The sequence below is a fragment of the Cervus elaphus genome, chromosome 22 (assembly GCF_910594005.1).
Source record: "Cervus elaphus chromosome 22, mCerEla1.1, whole genome shotgun sequence".
NCBI lineage: Eukaryota > Metazoa > Chordata > Mammalia > Artiodactyla > Cervidae > Cervus > Cervus elaphus.
In genome coordinates this window covers 17,116,458-17,140,631 of record NC_057836.1, presented here as the reverse complement: position 1 = coordinate 17,140,631, position 24,174 = coordinate 17,116,458, and the positions used below count along the sequence as shown (strand labels likewise).

Below are 24,174 nucleotides of genomic sequence, written 5' to 3'. Positions count from 1 at the left end.
GAAAGAGATGCCATGCAAATAATAGCCAAAAGAGATCAAAGTCAGGCAAAAGAGACTTTAAGTCAAAAACTGTCACAAGAGACAGTTGAACTGAAAGATATAGCAATTACATATATGCACGGAACATTATAGCATTTCAGTATACAAGACAGCATGGACAGCTTTTAAGGGAGAAGTAGCAGCGATACATTAACAGTAGAAAACTTCAATATCCCACTCTCTATAATTAATTGATCATTCAAACAGAAAATCAATATGCATTCTTCTCAAGCACACATGGAATATTTTATATTCCATGGATATATACATGTCTTTATATATGTATAAATATAAAGGATAAATACAAGTCTTTGGTGGTATCATGGGTGTAGTAGTAGTAGTAATATAGAAGATAGCAGTAGTAATATCTAAGGTACAAGAAAACAGAATATATCTGTGCAAACAGTACAGTTTACCCACATAAAGGGAAATGCATGGAAAGAGATGGAAAGCACATGTAAAAATAACAACCATGGTTATCTGTGAATAGTGGTATCATAGGTGATTTTTTTCTTCTTTATACTTTTGTGTAGATTACACATTTTCTACAATGAGTGTGTTATTGTGATTAAAAAAAAAAACTTGTATTTAGGCTGCAGACAAGTCTTAACAAATTCAAGAAAATTTGAATCATTCCAAGTATCTTTTCTGAACACAATGGAATGAAACTAAAAGTCAATAGTGATAAGAAAACAAAAAAAATCATGAATAGATTGAAAGTAAACAATATACATATTTCAGATTGTATTTTAGGATTGTACTTTCTATATCTATAATGAATGCCATTAGGTTTTTGAGAGGGATTGCATAAAACCTGTAAATCACTTTGAGTGGTATAGACATTTTAACAATATTGATTCTTCCAATCCATGAACACAAGATACTTTTTCACTTATCTATATCTTCATTAATTTCTTTCCTATATGTTTTATAATTTGAAAGAAGGTGGCATGCTGCCAAAAAAGAGGGAGAAGGGAGTAAGAAGAAGGAAGCAGAAATCAAGTAAGGCCTAAATTGTAGAGTTCTGAGTTTCAAAAGCCTCAATCTGTATAAAAATGCACAAGCATTTGGGGAAAATAATTGTCAAATTAGTAATTAGCATATTTTGTTGCACTCTGCTCCTCTTATATGCCACCTAACTGTTCCATCCTTTCTCATTTCTCCCACTTCAGAGAAGCAAACACAATTTTTAAAAATATGGATGGATGGCAAACAAAATGGAAAAAGGAAAGCAACTGCTGTAGAAGTGGAGTGTAATTTGAGTATGTGGCAATTAAAAGTGGGATAACAAGAGGTTTTGAAGCTAAAGAAGTGAAACTAAAATAAAAATTTATCACTTTGCCACCCAAGGAACATATTTTGAAAAGAATTCAATGTAATGCAATGGAAAACACTGCTTGATTCATCAAGTGCAATTCCCTGCTATCAGACTCTTTTCTGATTATTTATTGCTAGAATTCTTTCTGTTAAATGACTGCCTAGCAATGCCCAACTTCCAATCCAAAAGCTACAAGACTTTCTGAAAAAGAAAAATATAACTCATGGCAAAATTTTAAAAGAGCAGTCACTATAAATAGATTCAAGAATTACAGAAATTATTTAACTGACTGCTAATATTTTAAGACATTAACATAAAAATGCTTTTTATGTAGCAAAAAAAATAATAAAGCAGAGGCAAAAAAGAACCAAATGGAGTTTCTAAAACTGAAAAATCAATATATGTAATGAAAACTTATCTGGATTAACATAAAAAGAAATTAGATACGGCAGAACAAAAAAGGGGGGTGGGGAAATTAAGCACATATCAATAGAGACTATTCAAACTGAAGCAGAGAGGAAAAAAGGCAGAAAACAAAGCATGAATGGAAACTCTGGCACTTGGTACAAGAATAAACCATGCAAAAATATGTGTATTTGGAGACTCAGAATAAGGGATGAGTAGAAAACTAGTTGTAAATAATGGATGAAATTTTTCCAAATTTAATGAAAGCTATAAACCAAACCAAAAAGCTAAACAAACTTTAAAAGATAAAAATAAGGAAAACTACCTCAGACATTTGAAAATATAATTGTGGAAAACCAGTGATAACCGCCCCCCCCCCAAAAAAAAAATCCTAGAAGCACCCATGAAATATTGACATGTTATGTAAAGAGGTACAAAAATAAGTATTACTGGCTATTTATTAGAGGCAATGCTAACCATAAAGGGAAAGGAAAGTTGCTCAGTTGTGCCCGACTTTTTGTGACCCCATGGACAGTAGCCTGCACCAACTTCCTCCATCCATGGGATTTTCTAGGCAAGAATACTGGAGTGGGTTGCTGTTTCCTTCTCCAGGGAATCTTGCCGACCCAGGGACCGAACCCAGGTCTCCCACATTGTAGACAGACACTTTACCATCTGAGCCACCAGGGAAGTCCTAGCCATAGACCAATGTAAAAGCATCTTTAAGGTAGTGTGGTGAAATTTTCTAAACTAGAATTCAGTCACCAGTGAAAATATTTTTTAAAATTATTAACAGTTAAAATGTTTTCATATTAAAAAGATGATAGAATTTGAGGCCACCAGACCATCAATACACAAAAAATGTTACAGTAAGGTATTCAAGCTAAAGGAAAATGCCCAAAGCTATGAAGACTGCTCTAAACAATAATTCTGTAGGTAAATACAAAAACTATTGCACATTTTTGAAATAATAGAATATTTAAGGCAAAAATAGCCACAACGTTTTATAAGATTTATTAATTTGTTTCAGTATTTGTTAAGTGACAAGCTATTATTTTAAGGGCTCCCCTGATAGTTCAGTTGGTAAAGAATACACCTGCAATGCAGAAGACCCTGATTCAATTCCTGAGTTGGGAAGATGTGCTGGAAAAAGGATAGGCTACCCACTACAGTATTCTTAGGCTTCGCTTGTTAGAATTGTAAAGAATCCATCTGCTATGTGGGAGACCTGGGTTTGTTCACTGGGTTGGGAAATCCCCTGGAGAACGGAAAGGTTAACCCACTCTAGTATTCTGGCCTGGAGAATTCCATGGACTGTATAGTCCATGGGGTCACAAAGAGTTGGACATGACTGAGTGATTTTCAGTTTTCACTTATCATTTAAGGTAAAATGTGCAAGATGGAAGAGTACAAGGACTTCAGCTCACCTCCTCTCACAAAAGCACCAAAATCACAACTAAGTGCTGAACAGCAGTTAAAAAAGCATGAACACTATCAAAAAAGATACTCTACATCCAAAGACAATGAAGAAGCCACAGTAAGATGGTAGGAGGGGTGAATTTACAATATAATCAAATCTCATACCCACCAGGTGAGTGATCCACAACCTGGAAAATAATTATGTGACAGACCCCCCCGCACAGAATGTTTCTGAAACAGGTCAAACTCCCCCACCCTGGGGGTCTGGCATAAGGAAGAGCAGCCCTGAGAGCACTTGATTTTGAAGGCCAAGGGGCTTGATCATAGGAACTCCACAGGAACAAGGGAAGTGAAGTGAAGTGAAAGTTGCTCAGTCATGTCCAACCCTTTGTGACCCCATGAACTATAGCCTGTCAGGCTCCTCTGTCCATGGAACTCTCCAGGCCAGAATACTGCAGTGGATAACCTTTCCCTCCTCCAGGGGATCTTTTCAACCCGGGGACTGAACCCAGGTCTCCCGCACTGCAGGCAGGTTCTTTGCTGTCTGAGCCACCAGGAAAGCCCAAGAATACTGCAATGGGTAACCTATACCTTCTCCAGAAGATCTTCCCAACCCAGGAATTGAACCAGGATCTCCTGCATTGTAGGCAGATTCTTTACCAGCTGAGCTACCAGGGAAGCCCACTGGGGCCCAGAGAAAAAGTCATGACTTCACAGAAGCGAAGACCAGACCTACCTTCTTGTCTTATAAGGTCTTCTGGGGAGGTGGGGGCAGCTGTGGCTCACTGCAGGGACAAGGACATTGGTGGCAGAGGTATCAGGGAGTACTCAATGGTGTGAGCTCCCCTGAATGCTGCCATTTTGAAACCAAGACCTGGCCCCACCCAACAGCCTGCAGATTCCAGTGCTGGGATGCCTAAGATCAAACAACCCACAGGGCAGGAACACAGCCCTGCCCATTAGCGGATAGGCAGTCTAAATTCTTCCTGAGGTTATTGATATTTCTCCCAGCAATCTTGATTCCAGCTCGTGCTGGAATCAGTAACCTCAGATATGCACATGACACCACCCTTATGGCAGAAAGCGAAGAAGAACTAAAGAACCTCTTGATAAAAGTGAAAGAGGAAAGTGAAAAAGTTAGTTTAAAACTCAACATTCAGAAAACTAAGATCATGGCATCCGTGTCCCATTACTTCATGGCAAATAGATGGGGAAACAGTGGAAACAGTGACAGACTTTATTTTGGGGGGGGCTCCAAAATCACTGCAGATGGTAACTGCAGCCATGAAATTAAAAAACGCTTACTCCTTGGAAGAAAAATTATGACCAACCTAGACAGCATATTAAAAAGCAGAGACATTACTTTGCCAACAAAGATCTATCTGGTCAAGGCTATGGTTTTTCCAGTAGTCATGTATGGATGTGAGAGTTGGACTGTAAAGAAAGCTGAGCACGAAAGAATTGATGCTTTTGAGCTGTGGTGTTAGAGAAGACTCTTGAGAGTCCCTTGGACTGCAAGGAGATAAAATCAGTCCATCCTAAAGGAAATCAGTCCTGAATATTCATTGGAAAGACTGATGTCTCTTATGATCCTTTGTATTTCAGTGTTGTCTGTTGTGATCTCTCCATTTTCATTTCTAATTTTGTTGAGTTGGTTCTTCTCCCTTTGTTTCTTGATGAATCTGGCTAATGGTTTGTCAATTTTATTTACCTTTTCAAAAAACCAGCTTTTAGCTTTGTTGATTTTTGCTATGGTCTCTTTTGTTTCTTTTGCATTTATTTCTGCCCTAATTTTTAAGATTCCTTTCCTTCTACTAACCCTGGGGTTCTTCATTTCTTCCTTCTCTAGTTGCTTTAGGTGTAGAGTTGAAGCTAAAACTTCAATACTTTGGCCACAAGATGCAAAGAGCTGACTCATTTGAAAAGACCCTGATGATGGGAAAGATTGAAGGCAGGAGGAGAAGGGGATGACAGAGGATGAGATGGTTGGATGGCATCATTGACTCAATAGACATGAGTTTGAGTAAACTCTGGGAGTTGGTGATGGACAGGGAGGCCTGTCATGCTGCAGTCCATGAGGTCACAAAGATTCTGACATGACTGAGTGACTGAACTGAACTGAAACTCTTCCTGAGCTCACAGCTGCCTCTATAGACATCTTTTGACACGGCCCCGCACACAGAAGATCAAGAACTAGCTCCATCCACTAGTCATCAGACACCAGTCACTCCCACCAGGAAGCCTGCACAAGCCTCTAGATGAGTCTCACCCACCAGGGGGCAGACACCAAAAGGAAGAAGAAGGACAATCCTCCAGCCTGTGGAAGAATGACCATAAACACAAAAAGTTAGACAAAATGAGATAGCAGAAGAATCTATTCCAGAAAAAGAAAAACAAGATAAAATCCCAGAAGAAGAACTAAGTGAAGTTGAAATAGGCAATCTGCCTGAGAAAGAATGCAGAATAATGATAGTAAAGGTGATCCAAGATTTCAGAAAAAGAATGGAGGCATGGAATGAGATTATACAAGAAATGTTTAACAGAGAGCTAGAAGATATACAGAACAGAGTTGAAGAATACAGTAAAAGAAATGAAAAATATACTAGAAGGAACCAATAGCAGAATAAATGAGGCAGAAAAACAGATAAGTGAGCTAGAAGAAAGAATGGTGAATATCACTGTTGTAGGACAGAAAAAAGAATATTAAAGTGTGAGGACAATCTTTGGGACAACATTAAGAAACCTCTGGGACAACGTTAAATGCACAAACATGCACATTTTAGGGGCCCCTGAAGGAGAAGAGGCCTGAGAAAATATTTGAAGAGATAATAGCTGAAAATTTCCCTAATATGGGAAGGGAAATAGCCACTGAAGTCCAGTATAAACCCAAGAAGGCACATATCAAGACACACATTAATCAAACTGACAAAAGTTAAAGACAAAGAGAAACTATTAAAAGCAACAAATAACTTACAAGGAATCCTCATATGTTTATCAGCTGATTTTTCAGCAGATACTTTGCAGGTCAAAAGAGAGTGGCGTGATATATTTAAACTGATAAAAGGGGGAAACCTACCATCAGAAATCCTCTACCCAGCAAGGCTCTTGTTCAGTTTCTATGGAGAAATCAAAAGTTTTACAGACAAGAAAAAGCTAAAAGAATTCAACACCACTAAACCAGCTTACAACAAATGCTAAAGGAACTTCTCTAGGAAGAAAATAAGGCCATAGAAGAAAAAAGAAAATTATGAATGAGAAAGCATACCAGTAAAGGCAAACATACAGTAAAGGTAGGAAAACATTCACACACAAATATGATACCAAAACTAGCAATCAGGAGGAGAGTTAAAATGCAGACTATTGGAAATGCATTGGAAACTAAGAGACAAGCAACCTACAATAGACTGCATATCAAAACCTCATGGAAACCACAAACCAAAACTCTACACATTCACACAAAAAGAAAAGAAATCCAAACACAGTATTAAAGATAGCCATCAAATTATAAGAGAAGAGAATCAAAGAGGAAGGGAAGAAAAAAAGACCTACCAACAAAATACAAAGCAATTAACAGAATGTCAGTAAGAACACACGTATCTATAATTACCTTAAATGTAAACTGACTCAGTACTCCAACCAAAAGACATAGACTGGCTGGATGAAAACAAAAACAAGACCCATTTATATGTATTGTCACTTGTCCATGGGTCCTCACACTCCATTTTGGGGGCACCACTGCTTGGATCAGCGGGTTCTATTGGCACCTCCCCCAGACACCCACCTGCTGACACTCTGTCTCTATAAGACCTGTGAGTGTAATAAACTCACATCTCTCCTTACCTGAACCTCTCATATATCCCCTCTTAGAGCTGCACTCGTCTGACCATCCCATGAAAGAATACAACCAGCTACCATGATGAACCTATTTAATGTAGGTTCAACCAGGCAGTTGTACCTGTATGAAATATTTGGCCTCACCTCCCTGCCTCCTATGACATATCACACAGACCTGAAGGGCCCAGTTACTGATGGATCCGGAGCCTTTACTTCCAGGTCCAAGCAAGCCCTTCTGTTCCCTTCAACACCTGATGCTCTAGGAATAACTGTGTGACTGGAATCTTCACCCAAGAAGGTACTAAAGGCTGTGATCTGTATTCTCATAGTTACTTTGGGAATGAGACTGAGGCTTTGCTTGCTGGTTATTCCATCCTATATCAGACAGGACTTACCTGAGCAGACTGCTCCAGCATCATGGTCATGGGAATAACCCTGAGGACGATAGTCTTTCACTTTAAGATACCTACACTGCCTCAGAGCTGACTCTGTCCCTCTGCAGGAAATATAAGAAAACCAAATGGGGCCAGCTGCTGGTCCAAAATAAGATCCTTGGGGAGCATCAATAGCATCTCCACACCCCAGCTGTCTGCACACGACAGCTGCCTCTTCTAAGCTCCACTTGTAATCATTCACCGTGCCCCATTTTCCTTGTTGTTTCACTTCCACTCTCCCCTCACAGTGGTGACCTCCATTCATCAGCCTCAGATTCACAGCTGTAAGAGACACAGACACAGGACACAAGAGAGATTTTAGGATACCACGCAGTAGTATACTGGCAAGTGATTAAAAAAAAAAAAAAAAATGAATACTCTGACCTCTGAAAAAGAAAATCCTTGTGAATAGCATTTCTTGACTTCTGTGGTATAAATATTCCTACAATGGCCAACTCAAAGCTCCCAATGTGCCATCACTGAACCTAGAGCAGGAAAGGAGGCACCAGGTATTTCCCATGAGCCTGCAGAACCAGCTCCAGGGACATCACCGAGGGGAGGCCTTCAGAGACTCTGGATGCTGCCCTCCCTATAGATGTGCTCAAGGCTACAAAGGCTGAGCTTCCCCATCTCAGTTACAACTCATGGCCCAGGATCTGGGGACAAATCCTCCCTCTCCTTCCCTGTCCATAAGGAGCATCTCATGCAGCCTAGGAACAGAGGGCTGGGTAACAGGCTCTAAAGTGTCCCAGTTATTCCTGTTGCCTGGTATTCACATCTTTGTGTAATCCCCACACTGGAATGTACATAGTAACATGCACATAACAAATAGAATATGGCAAAAATGATGAGATGTCACTGAAGAGATTATGCTTCAAGATGACTCTGGTTTTTCCTTTGGTGACCTATCTTGCTCTCTCTCTTGCTCTGAATATGCCAACTGCCACATGTGAACTACTTATTGAGAGACCCTTGTGACAAGGAAAGGAGGCAGGCCCCAAGCCAACAGCCAGCAAGGGACTGAGTCTCTTAGTTCAACAGTCCACCGAGGTCTGGATGCTGCCAGCATCCAAGTGAGTACATTTGAGTGATAACAAGCCCTAGTTGAACTTTCAGATGATTGCATCCTTGCAAGATATCATGAGTCAGAGAACCCAGATAGGACATGTCAATTCCTGGCCCACGAAAGTGTGAGATACTAGGTGTTTGCTCACTTAAGCTGGCAAGTTCAGAACTAATTTGTTGCTCAACGACATATAACTAATGCATGGCTTCCCTCCAGAGTCAGCAGACAGGGATCAATAAGCTGGGGGGTTATACACGAGCCCTCACTGCTTCACCCAGATGAGACTTCTTTCTGTGTGAACAGGTCTGCTGCCTGGTCCCACCTGGAACTGGGACCCAAACCATTTCTCTCTGTCACATCAGGTCTCACCCCATGTCCCAGGCTCTTGCCTTCCTGTTGGGAACTGAGCAGTGAGTTTCCATGAATCAGCTCCATTAGCTTTTAACTCGGGTCAGAAATGAGAATCTTTCTTATAGTCTAAGGAGAAGTGGTCCCTGGCATACAATTCACACTGCTCAGGTCTATGACCCACCCCACGTGCTCTCACTCTGGAAACAGAAGTGGTGCATCACAGAGGGAACATCTGGGGAAATGCTGAACTGGAGAAGATCACGGTGTGTAGTTGGCTCAGGCAGGTGGCCACAACAAGATATCACATGCTGACTGGTTAAACAACAGAAATGTATTTATCTTATCACAGTTCTGGAGGCTGGTAAGTCAAGATCAAGGTGCTGGCAAGGCTGTGTTCATTACGAGACTTCTGCTCTTGGCTTGCAGGCCATGGCTCCCTCACTGTGTGCTCACCTGGTCTTTCCTCAGGACAGGTACACAGGGAGAAAGGGAGAGAGATCTGCAAAAGAGGGAGGGAGATCTACCTCTTCTTCTTCTTCTTATAATGTCACCTATTAGATTAGGGCCACATCCTTATATCTTATTTAACATTGATGGTGGTTTAGTCACTAAGTCATGTCCAACTCTTGCAACCTCATGGACTATAGCCTGCCAGGCTCCTCTGACCATGGAATTTCCCAGGCAAGAATACTGGAGTGGATAGCCATTTCCTTCTCCAGGGCATCTTCCCAACCCAAGGATCAAACTCACCTCTCCTGCATTGGCAAGAGGATTCTTTATCACTGAGCCACCAGGGAAGCCTATTTAACCTCAGTTACTTCCTAAAGACCCCATTTCCAGTGGAGTCTAACTAGGGTCTAGGATTCAACATATTAATTATGGAACGATACAGTTCAGTCCATAGACCTGGAGAGGTCCAGGTCTTTTTAAGTACTGTAAACACAGAATATAATAAGACAATGTCCTTGCCTACATGTAGTTTTTATCTAGTTCATGACACAAACAAGGAGATGACTTCATTACTGTGAAAAGCTCTAGATTTTCTCAGTAATGGTGGGCTTGCTTATTGAGGCTATTTCCTCTGTTTAAAAAGTATAATTAATTTACTAAAATTATCTTAAAAGCATTAAAGACCTGATAAAGTAGGAAGGGAAAATTGGGCCAACTCTGAAGGGAATATGTAAATTCACTGAGACTCAAAGAAATAGAAAACATAAAAAAGAAAAGAAAGAAAGAAAAACTAACCAGAAATTCTGGAGCTGAATAATACAATTAGTGAACTGAAGAATTCTATACAGAGCATCAGAAACAGTCTTGACCATCAGAGAAGTAGAAATATCATATGACATCCCTTATATATGAATCTAAAAAGAAACGAAAAAGTGGACTTATTTACAAAACAGAAACAGACGCACAGATCTAGAGAACTGAACTCGTGTTTGTTAAGGGGAAATAATAGGGTGAAGGGAGAGTTAGGGAGTTTGGGATCAGTTCCTACACACTGCTATATTTAAAGTGGATAATCAACAAGGACCTACTATACAGCACAGGGAACTCTACTGAGTGTTATGTGGCAGCCTGGATGGGAGGGTAGTTTAGGAGAGAATGGATACATGGATCTGTGTGGCTGAGTTTCCTTGCTGTTCACCTGAAACTATCATAACATTGTTAATTGGCTATGTTCATTGTTCAGTGTAGTGGGAATTCCTAATAATGTACTTTCACAGCCTTGAGAAATTTCACAGAAATTGCACCTGGAAAAACAGCAGATATTAAGAAACTGTGTTTTTCTTAAGAATAATCTCCTTGTTACAAACCCCAAGGCCAGACCCAGAAGTGAGTATGACTGGGATCATGAAAGCATGGACCTTGGAACAGAGGGTCAGCATCAGGCATGAATGCTGCCTACACACTTACTGATTGTTCCTGAGACTAGCCCAAAAGGGAACAGTCTGGAGTAAAAACAAGGAGATCCAGACTATGTCAGTGTAGAGTCTTGGAAAAGATAAGATCAAAAAAGGCAAAGATGGGCACAATAAAGGACAGAAATAGTATGGACCTAACAGAAGCAGAAGATATTAAGAAGAGGTGGGAGGAATACACAGAAGAAATATACAACAAAGATCTTCATGAGCCAGACAGTCACAGTGGTGTGATCACCAACCTAGAGCCAGACATCCTGGAATGTGAAGTCAAGTGGGCCTTAGGAAGCATCACTACAAACAAAGCTAGTGGAGGTGATGGAATTTCAGCTGAGCTATTTCAAATCCTAAAAGATGATGCTGTGAAAGTGCTGTACTCAATATGCCAGCAAATTTGGAAAACTCAGCAGTGGCCACAGGACTGGAAAGGGTCAGTTTTCATTCCAATCCCAAAGAAAGGCAATGCCAAAGAATACTCAAACTACTGCACAATTCCACTCATCTTACATGCCTCCCTGATGGCTCAGATGGTTAAACGTCTGCCTGCAATGCAGGAGACCTGGGTTCGATCCCTGGGTTGGGAAGATCCCCTGGAGAAGGAAATGGCAACCCACTCCAGTACTCTTGCCTAAAAAATTCCATAGACAGAGAAGCCTTGTAGGCTACAGTCCATGGTGTCACAAAGAGTCGGACACGACTGAGCGACTTCACTCACTCACTCACGTGCTAGTAAAGTAATGCTCAAATTCTCCAAGCCAGGCTTCAACAGTAAGTGAACCGTGAACTTCCAGATGTTCAAGCTGGATTTAGAAAAGGCAGAGGAACCAGAGATCAAATTGCCAACATCTGTTGGATGATCGAGAAAGTTAGCTCCAGAAAAACATCTGCTTTATTGACTATGCCAAAGCCTCTGACTGTGTGGACCACAACAAACTGTGGAAAATTCTGAAAGAAATGGGAAAACCAGACCACCTGACCTGCCTCTTGAGTAATCTGCATGCAGGTCAGGAAGCAACAGTTAGAACTGGACATGGAACAACAGACTGGTTCCAAATAAGGAAAGGAGTATGTCAAGGCTGTATATTATCACCCTGCTTATTTAACTTATATGCAGAATACATCATGAGAAATGCTGGACTGGACAAAGCACAAGCCAAAATCAAGATTCTGGGAGAAATATCAATAACCTCAGATACACAGATGACACCACCCTTAAGGCAGAAAGCAAAGAAGAACTAAAGAGCCTCTTGATGAAAATGAAAGAGAGTGAAAAAGTTGGCTTAAAATTCAGCATTCAGAAAACTAAGATCATGGCATCTGGTCCCATCACTTCACGGCAAATAGATGGGGAAACAGTGACAGACTTTATTTTGGGGGGCTCCAAAATCACTGCAGATGGTGACTCCAGCCATGAAATTAAAGCTTGCTCCTTGGAAGAAAAGTTATGACCAACCTAGACAGCATATTAAAAGCAGAAACATTACTTTACCAACAAAGGTCCTTCTAGTCAAAGCTATGGTTTTTCCAGTAGTCATGTATGGATGTGAGAGTTGGACTATAAAGAAAACTGAGCACTGAAGATGTCAGGGAGTGTTTAACAGGAGGATTCCTACGTGCTGTCTCTCATGAGCCCTTTGATCCTTTTCAAGCAGAGCAGCACACTTCTCCCAGGAACTGAGGTCATTATGTGAGACAAGCTTGGATCTCCTTTAGTAAACATTCTCTTTACGACAAAACTGCTTAGTCTCGCTCCCCTTTCTTGAGATATGGATTGTCTCCTAACCTTGTGACCATTAATATCCCTTGTTCCCTTGGTAACAGTTGCTGTACATTTTGTTTTCTGATCTTTGTCATTGTTGAAAAAAGTTTCTTGTACCACAGCCTATATATACTCACAGAAAAATTATTAAAGCACCTTTGCTCCATCAGAACTTGGGTCCCCGTGTCTTTTTTGTTTCTCTGTCTCTCTGTCTCTCTGTCTCTCTCTCTGTCTCTCTCTCTCTCTCGGGCTTCTAAGACCCTCTCAAGAAGGCGCTCTGTGCCTTCACCCCCTCAAGAGGGCACCTGGTGCCTTCATGAGCAATGCAAGCCCTGTGTCAAGGGCTTTATTGGTTTTCTGCGTAAACCAGGGAATATCAGCCTCTTTCTCTCTTTTACTTTCTTATCTTCGACTCTGGACTACCAGGTTCCGGTCCATTAAAGGACCCCAGCATGAAGAATTGATGATTTTGAGCTGTGATGTTGGAGAAGACTCTTGAGAGTCCCTTGGACTGCAAGGAGATAAAATCAGTCCATCCTAAAGGAAACCAGTCCTGAATATTCATTGGAAGGACTGATGCTGAAGCTGCAACTCCAATACTTTGGCCACTTGATGCAAAAAACTGACTCATTTGAAAAGACCTTGATGCTGGGAAAGATTGAAGGTGGGAGGAGAAGGGGATGACAGAAGATGAGGTGGTTAGATGGCATCACCGACTCAATGGACATGAGTTTGAGTAAACTCCAGGAGTTGGTGACGGACAGGGAGGCCTGTCGTGCTGCAGTCCATGGGGTCACAAAGAGTCAGACATGACTGAGCGACTGAACTGAACCGAACTGAGTCTGCAATTAGGAATAAAAGCTGAATTCAGAGTGGACACTGCGCCTTAGTCCAACAGAGGCTGCAGGCCCCCTGACCCATTGCACCAGATTTCATGTTCTGCCTTCATTTTCATCACTCACTCCAGGACCATTAGGGCAACAGTTCAGTCACCCAGTCATGTCCAATTCTTTGCGACCCCATGGACTACAGCACCCTGTCCCTCATGGTCTCCCAGAGTTTGACCTAGTTCGTGTTCATTGCATTAGTGATGCAGTCCAGTCATCTCATCCTCTGATGCCCTCTTCTCCTTCTGCCCTCAATCTTTCCCAGCATCAGGGACCTTTCCAATGAATTGTTTGTTCACATCAGATGACCAAAATCCTGGAGCTTCAGCTTTAGCATCAGTCCTTCCAGTGAATATTCAGGGTTGATCTCCCTTAAGGTTGACTGGTTTGATCTCCTTGCTGTCCAAAGGACTTTCAAGAGTCTTCTTCAGAACCACAGTTTGAAAGCATCAATTCCTTGGCATTTTGGCTTCTTTATGGTCCAGCTCTCACAACCATTCGTGACACTGGGAAGACCATAACCTTGACTATATGGATCTTTGTCGGTAGAGTAGTGTCTCTGCTTTTCAACACAGTCTAGGTTTGTCATCGCTTTCCTGCCAAGAATCAGTTGTCTTCTGATTTCATGGCTGCAGCCACCATCCTCGGTGATTTTGGAGCCAAAGAAGAGGAAATCTGTCACTACTTCCACCTTTTCCCTCTCTATTTGCCAAGCAATAATGGGGCCAGATGCCTATACTACAATATAAAATAAAAGGTTTTTCTAAAAAAACAGACTTGACCAAGCAGAAGAATCAATGGGTTAAAAGAAAAATCAGTTGAAATTATGCAATCAGAGGAGCAAAAAGAATGAAAAGGAGTAAAAAAAAAAACAAAACAAAACAAAAACCTACAGGAATTAAGGATGTCATTAAGAGAAACAAGGTATCCAAGATGCCTACTCAGTCATGTCTGACTCTTTGTGACCCCATGGACTGCAGCCCTCCAGAATCCTCTGTACACAGGATTCACCAGGCAAGAATACTGGAGTGGGTTGTCATTTCCTTCTCCAGGGGATCTTCCTGGCCCAGGGATCGAACCTGTGTCCCTTACGTCTCCCATATTGGCAGGTGGCTTCATTACCACTAGTGCCACCTGGAAGCTTGGGTTCTAATCTTACCTGTACTACTTACTCACATCTTACCTGTATTATTTAGACAAGTGATTTAACTTTTCCTTGCCTCAGTTTCCTGAAATATTTTTTGAGATAAATATATCCTGCCTAGTAGGACTGTTGTGCACTCAAGTTCACATAGGTACCTGGTAGCGTAGTAGTCACAGTCATAGTGTAAAGAGCTCCCATATAAATCATGACAAAATGACAAACATCACAACCTAAAAATCACAAATGTTGTGAGCAAACAATGAAGGAGTACATGAAACATTAAATTAGTGAATACACACTAGTTTTTGCCTATGAAACTGGGTAAGATTTTAAAACTTGGTAAAAAGCAAATGTTAGTGAGGATAAGTGGAATCTAATAGTCTCACACAGTACTAGTGGAAATAAAATTCAGTGCAACCATTTCAAAAGGCACTTAATCTCTATGTACCAAAAGCCTTAAAGATATTCATAGCCTATAAAACAGCAATTCCAGCCAGAAAATATTGTTAAGAGAAATAATCATGAATGGTTCTTACATTTAAATACAGAAAAGTTAAGAGCAACTTTATTCATGATAGCAGAAATGTCGGAAACTACTAAATGCCTGACAAAATAAAATTTAACTTTTAAGGCAGGACAAAAAACATTAAATAAAATTTTCTCTGTATGTTTGTTTGGTCCTCCTCCTAATATGCAGTGTGCATCTGTATTGCAGAGTAACCAGGACTTCTCAAGTATGGGAGTGCCTGCTTGGCCTTGAGGATGAATTATTTTTTTCTTCTGATAATAGCATTGGAACTTGTTAAAAGAACAGCATTCTTTCCCAGCTCTACTGGGGGTCATGGTGACTTGATGCTTAACTGACATATATATCCTTGGTGAACTTCATGTAAAATATCAGTATATCATTCTGATATATGATCCTTTGTCTCAAAACTGTATATGACTATGCCTTCATCTTCTAACATGAAAATTACCCAGAGTTTTTCCAAATATCTGCTTCCAAGGTTATTAGCCTCAGTGTGGGTGGAATAAAATTCCTTTTCCCTCCTTAACTTGATTAATTGAATTTGTTTTGATCTGTGTAACACAGGTGGTTAAGTGAGTATATTGCATTTCAATTATGTAGCAAAATAATTGGAAGAAATTTAAAATTTCCATATTTTCTCTGGAATAGCCTATATTTTTGTAATACAACGATTAAACATTTTTATTGAGTGAAAGAATACTTAATGATATAAAAGTGTTAGTCATTCAGTCATGTCCAACTGTTTGCCACCCTATGAACTGTGTAGCCTGACAGACTCCTCTGTCCATGGGATTCTCCAGGCAAGCGCACTGGAGTGGGTAGTCATTCCCGTCTCCAGGGAATCTTCCTGACCCAGGGATTGAAGCCTGGTCTCTGGCTGCAGGCAGATTCTTTACCATCTGAGCCATCAGGGAAGCCCATAATGATATAGAAATATGTGCAAAATATATTGTTAACTTTTAAAAACAGGTTACAAAATAATATATACTGAATTACCTAATCTTGAGGGTCTATGTTATTGTGTATAAGGACATCAGTTATGCTTGAAGGGACCATTTTTCACCAATGCCCATCATGGATTTCATGGTGGAGACTCCTATAATGTGTGCCGAGCCCAGAAATCATCAAAATGCTCACAGAAGCCAGGAATACCGTTATACAAGGGGACCACTGTTATACAAGACCAATGTCATATGAAGTAGAATAAGAACAAATTTTTGGTAGGATAATACTGAACAGTGTTGTTTCACTGAAACAACAAAATGAGAAGAACACTTCCTTTGGCAAATGGTCTTGCTTCATAAGTAACTTCTAAAGAAATTTTCTAGTTTACTAGTAAGAGTGGATGCCTTGCAAAGAACACAAGTTGTCTCCCCCTTTGGGGGTACAAAATCCACCTCTGTCCTCCAGAGGCCAGAAGAGACGCTTCACCAGCATCTGCCCAGCAACCAGCACTCAAAGAGCAGAGATGAGGAGGGAGGGGGATTCCCAAGGACAGCTGCAGACTGGAGCCTGAGATCTAGGGGACAAGAGTGAGCTCTGAGATGAGACAGAGCTGCACTGAGTCTCAGCGGACCAGCACCCACATCTGACAGAGCCACCTCCTCCAGTCTGGAGACCAGATTCTCTGCAGCCCCATCCCTGACACCAGCCATCCTCTCACTCAGGGGCAACCAGCTCCACGGAGGGACCGGAGAGGGCACAAGAGAGAAAGTGCTCCCTACAGACTCACAGCAGATCCTGGGAGGGGAAAGGACTGTCCCAGGCCCCCAGCACATCAGGAAACAAGTCACGGGAACTGGGGCAGAGACTCAGGAACTTACACACTTGGGGTTGCATGTCAACTGATCTCTACAGACAAGAGGTCTCCTCTCCTGGCTGCTGACTCCTCTGCTCCACAATGGACACCTGGTAGGAACAGGTGAGGCCAGCAGGCAGAGCCTCTCACAGAGCCCAGTGCTGGGCAGACATGGCAACAAGCAGAGGGGAGCCCGGGGGATGGGCGAGAGGAGCCAGAGAGAGGCAGGCAGGTGCACGATTGTCTCTGATCTGGTTACATGCAGCGACCCAGCCCTGTGGGACCCTGTGTGCCTCACAGACCAACAGACTCAGTCTCTGCTCAGCAGCCCCATTCCTCTCACACAGACAGGCTTCACACACCCTCTCACACACACACACACACTCTCACACACACCCCACACACACCCACACCCACCCTCACACAAACACCCTTACATACTCCTCACTCACCCTCACATACACACACACTCTCACACTGTCCTCACACACACACAGACACACACAAACACACTCCTCACTCACCCTCACATACACTCATACAAGCAAAAAGCCCGCAGGAGCATAGACAGGAAACACAGGGACCCAGGGGCAACGCTCACACACCAGGCACGTGGAGTGTGTGGGAACAGCCCAGAGTCCCAGCTGAGCTCAGTCGCTGGACCTTCCACACACTGGGAGCCACTGGGACTCCTAGAAGCTCCCTAAGAACAAGGGAGACAGTGGAGGGGACTCAGGCTGACCCAGCTCCGTCCAGACCAAACCTCACTGCTCTGTAAAATCTGCCGCTATGACCAATGGACTCCCCACGGGAGAGGGACCAGTATTCACAGTCAGCGTGGCTCCTTTTTAGTCAAAAACACTGAGGCTCGGCTCCAGAACTCCAGACACATTTCCCTTCACCACGGCGTCCACTGCCTGGTGTGCATCCAGGACAGAGGGGCAGCTCTTACCTTGACCACCCACCACAGTGCTGAGGAGGAGGACACAGAATCCCTGGAGGGAGAGGTGTCGGCTCAGAGCCATCCTGACTTCACGTCCTCAAGGTCACAGTCCCAGCTGCAGGATCAGCCCGTGAGGAGGCGTCAGGGTGCCGACTGGGGTCTATATAGACCATCCCCTACATCCTCCCTCCTGAGAACCAATAGCGACACCTTTTACCATTTCAGGCACTATCGGAGGCTGCATCTGCCACTTTCTGAAGCTCAGACACCAAATGAGCTTCTGCATCTTCTACATCTCCTTTTATGAGCAACGCGATCCTTTGACCTCCTGCTTCCGTGGTCCTGAGAACCGGGCCCCATAATCGGGGATGGCGTAAAAAACTATGAGTACCTTTCTTTCCTCTGATCACCCTGGCGGATCCCCAAGGACTGTGAGATCTCACAGGGTCAGGTTGTTGAATCTATTGGCCCGTGGGGAATAAATCTAGTGGAATCAAGCACTGATCTTCCCAGTACAGAGCTCAGGGTAGTAGCCGAGCACTAGAAGACAGCTTGAAATACAAGAATATTTGTCAGGCCAGCAGAAAATGAGGACAAGGATTGCAGGAAATCACAGACCATGGAGAGGGTGATATGGAAACCATTAAGCTGAAGGGATGAGGTTGTAGGTCTTCTGTTCTCGGAATGATCTGGAGACTGGGTCTTAGAGAAGGCGCATGTGTGCTTAATTGTGTCCTACTCTTTGTGACCCCTGAACTGTAACCCACCAGGCTCTTCTGTCCACAGGCTTTCACAGACAAGCATACTGGAGTGTGTTGCCATGTCCTTCTCAAGGGTATCTTCCCAACCCAGGGACCGAACCCATGCCTTTTGTGTCTCCTGCATTGGCAGGCAGCTTCTTTATTGCTAAACCACCTGGGAAGCCCTATAAGGGATTTTCAGACATGCTAAATTCCTTCCCGTTTATTGCATTTCATTTTATGTAAACACCCCTTTCAGCTAGTCAACAAATGATGCTTCAGTAGAGAAAGAGATTGCTGTTATAGGAAACAAAGAGAAGTAGTAGTCATTATTCAACTCTAGCCCTCCAAAATAGGAGTGGGAATCTCTAGAAGAAAATACATAGCTTAGAAAAATTAACGCTTTCTAAACTTCACATTTTCCCCCTTTGGATATTCAGAGTTTGATTTGATAGGATTCAGAACCCACTTGTATTATAAGCCACAACTAAAGAAGGTGCAAAATATTCTTTAAGGGAACTGCCCCCAGACAGAAGGATAAATAGAAAGTATTCCGCTGCACAGTGGCTGCAGGCAAGGGGCAAAGAAGAGGCAAATGAAGCAGAAAAGAGAAGAGGGTTCATTCATTCTGAGTTGAAGAGGAAAGTTGGCGGCAAGAATGGAAGCCAAGGTGGACTGAGGGCACAGAGCCAAGCAGAAGGGACTGATGTCCAGTGTGGCCATTGCTGCCTTGTTTTGTCCCACTGATCAGAGAAGCTCCCATATGCTCCCCAGAAAGCAAGTAGCCCAGGGATGAGTATAGAGACTGAGAAGGGCCCTAATGGTGCAAGATAGAGCTCCCCCATCGAAATTCAAGATCACTAACATACTGCCTCATTCCTCATACTCCCTCAGGCTAAAGATGCCCATGATGCACCTTTGTGGTCCACAGAAATCCACCCTGAGGCCCCCTCATCCTGACTCTCATCATTTCAGCACAAACGGGGGAAGGTACCATCTGTGATACACACCACATATGCCTCAGAGTCCCCACCAGAGCTCAGAGACAGCTTCACACCCTCCCTCATCCACACCTGAAGGACTCGGTGAAGCCAACACTGAAGGCAGCTGTGGACCAGTCTACAGCCCTGTCACATCCCCCACTGGAAGGACCTCTCATCCCGGTCAGCAGACACAGCTTCTCTGTCTTGCATGCCAGTCTTTCCTACTTGAGACTCAGGTGAATGAAAAGGGAGAAAAGTCAATTGAACACATGTTTTTCTCCCTCTAAATATGCTAATATTAACCCATTGTTTTTTAACACTTAATTATCCTGTGTTCCTCTGACTTCCAAACCCCATCTGTACATGAACCCCTTCTCCTTCTGGATGCTTAAGGCAGTAGTGATAATAGCCAATTATAAATGTCAGAACCAGAATATAAACTCAGGCACTGGGGTAGGAACAGGATCTGCTCAGTCACTAGAGTTGATGCTCTACTCCCCCTGGGACCCAGAGTCATCATTCCTTACCCAGTTATGGACTCCACTCCACACCATCACCAGAAACCACCAGACAAACACCTAGAATACAGGATGTGCTTCCTGGAGTCCAGTCATTCCTCCTACAGGATGACACAGGGATGCATTTAGTGAACCAGGTACACATGGTCTCACCTCAGGATTGAGATCCCGCAGGTAACATACTGTTAGGGACTCCATACCCTGTTATAAGGATGGAGAGGGCAGGAAGGAGGGGCTAATCCAGGGCTGGCAGGCTGTGCCCAGGCAGCATCCTCTACCCCAGAGCTGGGGATGCAGGGTCAGCATGGACCAACTCATCCTCTAGTGAAGGTTCATCTTTTCTGACACATAAGGAAATCTCAGTGTCCAATCTCACCAAAGATTTGAAGGAGGAAAGCTTTAGGGAGGACACTAACCCAGCTGTGTCCATGTGAACTTCAGGAGTCAGGAGAACAGGCTCAGGAACCAGTCTGCCCTGGCCTGAATGAGAGCTCAGCCACATACCATGTGTGTGCCCTTGAACAGGGTCCTTACACTCTGTATAGTGGCTTTGTCTGTAAAAGAAGAGTTATATTTGTGTATAGATGACAGAGTTTTGGTTAGAATTAAATGAGTTGGCCTTAGTAAGAGAAATAACCACTAGTTAAGAGTAGTACGTCATAGTGGCGGAGAAGCAATATTAGGGCCCCTCTCTCCATCCCATCCCAGGAATCCCAGGACTCTAGAACAGGAATTCAATTCGGTTAGCTGGAGCCTTGACTGGAACTGTCAAAACTCTCCCAGGAACCACATGCTGTGATGGTGATTGGGGTCATAGTTGTGAGTCTTCCACACATCACCCCTTCTCTCTGTGCCCCAGAGAGAGGTTCTACTGCTCAAGAACCTTGACCTTACCAGCTGTGAACCTCATGAATTAAGTTGTTTACTTGCTAATTTTACTTTATAAATGAACTTGGTAAAGGTTCTGTGTCTAATTCACCTCCTTATCCCCAGTGCCTGCTAATTAAAAATCCTAAATGTTGTCTATTGTATACCTGAATGAATGAATGTCAGCCAGGTATTTTACACAAATCATTTCAATCAAAAGAAATCTTTTGAAATATAATTTAACTTGATGTGCGGACTTAGCAGCACAATGCAAGTTGTGTCACTTCTTGTAATGACATTTCAATATGATCAAATGGTATAAGCTGTGTATGGTTCACTTCTACACTTCTCTGCAATGATTGCAATCAATTGAAACAAGGCTAGCCCCATTCCAAGAGCAGTGCTGAGAGAGCCAGCACTAAACATGTATAAATGCTGCATCTTTGTATATCCGAAGATAAAGAAGACAGAGCTCAGCACACTGACAGGTGAACACCATGAAGCCTCCTCTTCTGGTCCTAATCAGATATGGCCAAGTGGTCCGGATGTTTATATACTTATCATTTGGCATATTTTCAACTCAAACCACAAACTGTAACAGGAAGAAATTCTGTTATAAAAAAATTTAGTTTAACAGCTTCTGTATTGAATCAGAAATGCAGAAGTAAAGACCAGGAAGAATCCTTTTTTTAAATTTTGACTGTTTATTTCATCTTATGGATTGTAAAGCATTACAATTACATTATTATTCCCAAATCACCATGAAAATATGCAGGTTTCAGAGGTTAAATAATCTCTTTGCTAGAAAAGTAAATAATTAAATATCCTTGGTAGACAGATATTTTCAGGACCAATCAGAGTGACTAATATACAAAATCAGTTCAGTTCAGTTCAGTCACTCAGTCATGTCCAACTCTTTGCGACCCCATGAACCACAGCACACCAGGCCTCCCTGTTCATCACCAACTCCCGGAGTCCACCCAAACCCATGTCCATTTAGTCAATGATACCATCCAACCATCTCATCCTCTGTCATCCTCTTCTCCTCCTGCCTTCAATCTTTCCCAGCATCAGGGTCTTTTCAAATGAGTCAGCTCTTCGCATCAGATGGCCAAAGTATTGGAGTTTCAGCCTCACCATCAGTCCTTCCAACGAACACCCAGGACTGATCTCTTTTAGGATGGACTGGTTGGATTTCCTCACAATCCAAGGGACTCTCAAGAGTCTTCTCCAATACCACAGTTCAAAAGCATCAATTATTAGGTGCTCAGCTTTCTTTATAGTCCAACTCTCACATGCATACATGACCACTGGATATATGTGTATATACAAAAAAATATACAAAATATTTTTGAATTAAAAAATAAATATACAACTTTAAAAGGAAACAAGTGACTTGTTATACCAGAGTGTTGGAGACCCACCTCACCATCTGTGTTCCTTGTATGGATGAGACCACGTTGGTAAAGGCTTCTTTACCAAAGACCACTTCATCACAAGGACATGTGATGAGCTTGGTCATGAGCTGGTCATGAGCTGCCTGAGGTCCAGCCCATCATCTCTCTTCAGCCCTTTACAGTCTAAAACCAGCAACATCTAACAGGGAGTGTGGCACTGAATTGGCCCGATTCATTCCTCCATAGTGCAGCATCAGATACCCAGAGACCAGAGCAATCAAAGCTACTAAATCAAAGATAAGCAGATTCTAAGTGGAGAGCATGCAGACCAAGGACCCTTTCCCACTGCTCTTGGAAAGTAAGAAACCCTCTCACCCCAGACACCATCTGTAGGAGGAGAGACAAGAAGATACCTCCTTGAATAGATGAAAACCAGCCTCAGCAGGGAGCTTCAACTAGACAAGATAATTATTACCATAAACCCAAGCTAACTTCGGGGACAAATTTTAAATGGGAGAGTCTGTCATTTTAAATTGAAGAGTTTGTATAAAACACTGATGAAAGAAATCAAAGAGGACACAAACAGATGGAGAAATATACCGTGTTCATGGATTGGAAGAATCAATATTGTCAAAATGGCTATTCTACCCAAAGCAATCTATAGGTTCAATGCAATCCCTATCAAGCTACCAATGGTATTTTCCACAGAACTAGAACAAATAATTTCACAATTTGTATGGAAATAAAAAAAACCTCGAATAGCCAAAGTAACCTTGAGAAAGAAGAATGGAACTGGAGGAATCAAGCTGCCTGACTTCAGACTCTACTACAAAGCCACAGTCATCAAGATAGTATGGTACTGGCACAAAGACAGAAATATAGATCAATGGAACAGAATAGAAAGCCCAGAGATAAATCCACGAACCTATGGACACCTTATCTTCGACAAAGGAGGCAAGGATATACAATGGAAAAAAGACAACCTCTTTAACAAGTGGTGCTGGGAAAACTGGTCAACCACTTGTAAAAGAATGAAACTAGAACACTTTCTAACACCATACACAAAAATAAACTCAAAATGGATTAAAGATCTAAATGTAAGACCAGAAACTATAAAACTCCTAGAGGAGAACATAGGCAAAACACTCTCCGACATAAATCACAGCAGGATCCTCTATGACCCACCTCCCAGAATATTGGAAATAAAAGCAAAACTAAACAAACGGGACCTAATGAAACTTAAAAGCTTTTTCACTTCAAAGGAAACCATAAGTAAGGTGAAAAGACAGCCCTCAGGTTGGGAGAAAATAATAGCAAATGAAGAAACAGACAAAGGATTAATCTCAAAAATATACAAGCAACTCCTGAAGCTCAATTCCAGAACAATAAATGACCCAATCAAAAAATGAGCCAAAGAACTAAACAGACATTTCTCCAAAGAAGACATACAGATGGCTAACAAACACATGAAAAGATGCTCAACATCACTCATTATCAGAGAAATGCAAATCAAAACCACAATGAGGTACCATTACACGCCAGTCAGGATGGCTGCTATCCAAAAGTCTACAAGCAATAAATGCTGGAGAGGGTGTGGAGAAAAGGGAACCCTCTTACACTATTGGTGGGAATGCAAACTAGTACAGCCGCTATGGAAAACAGTGTGGAGATTTCTTAAAAAACTGGAAATAGAACTGCCATATGACCCAGCAATCCCACTTCTGGGCATACACACTGAGGAAACCAGATCTGAAAGAGACACGTGCACCCCAATGTTCATCGCAGCACTGTTTATAATAGCCAGGACATGGAAGCAACCTA

The 24,174-nt window shown here is 42.3% G+C and overlaps 1 protein-coding gene across 1 annotated transcript in view; it reads right to left on the bottom strand.

The window, feature by feature from the left end:
* LOC122679939 overlaps positions 1–24,174 on the bottom strand; it is a 335,468-nt gene that overhangs the window by 105,075 nt on the left and 206,219 nt on the right. Inside the window, exons 34-35 of the mRNA XM_043880798.1 lie at positions 18,078–18,190; positions 7,411–7,731 (exon numbers count right to left, since the gene is read on the bottom strand). Of these exons, the coding sequence (XP_043736733.1) occupies positions 7,411–7,731; positions 18,078–18,190 (434 nt within the window). The remainder of the gene's footprint in view (positions 1–7,410; positions 7,732–18,077; positions 18,191–24,174) is intronic.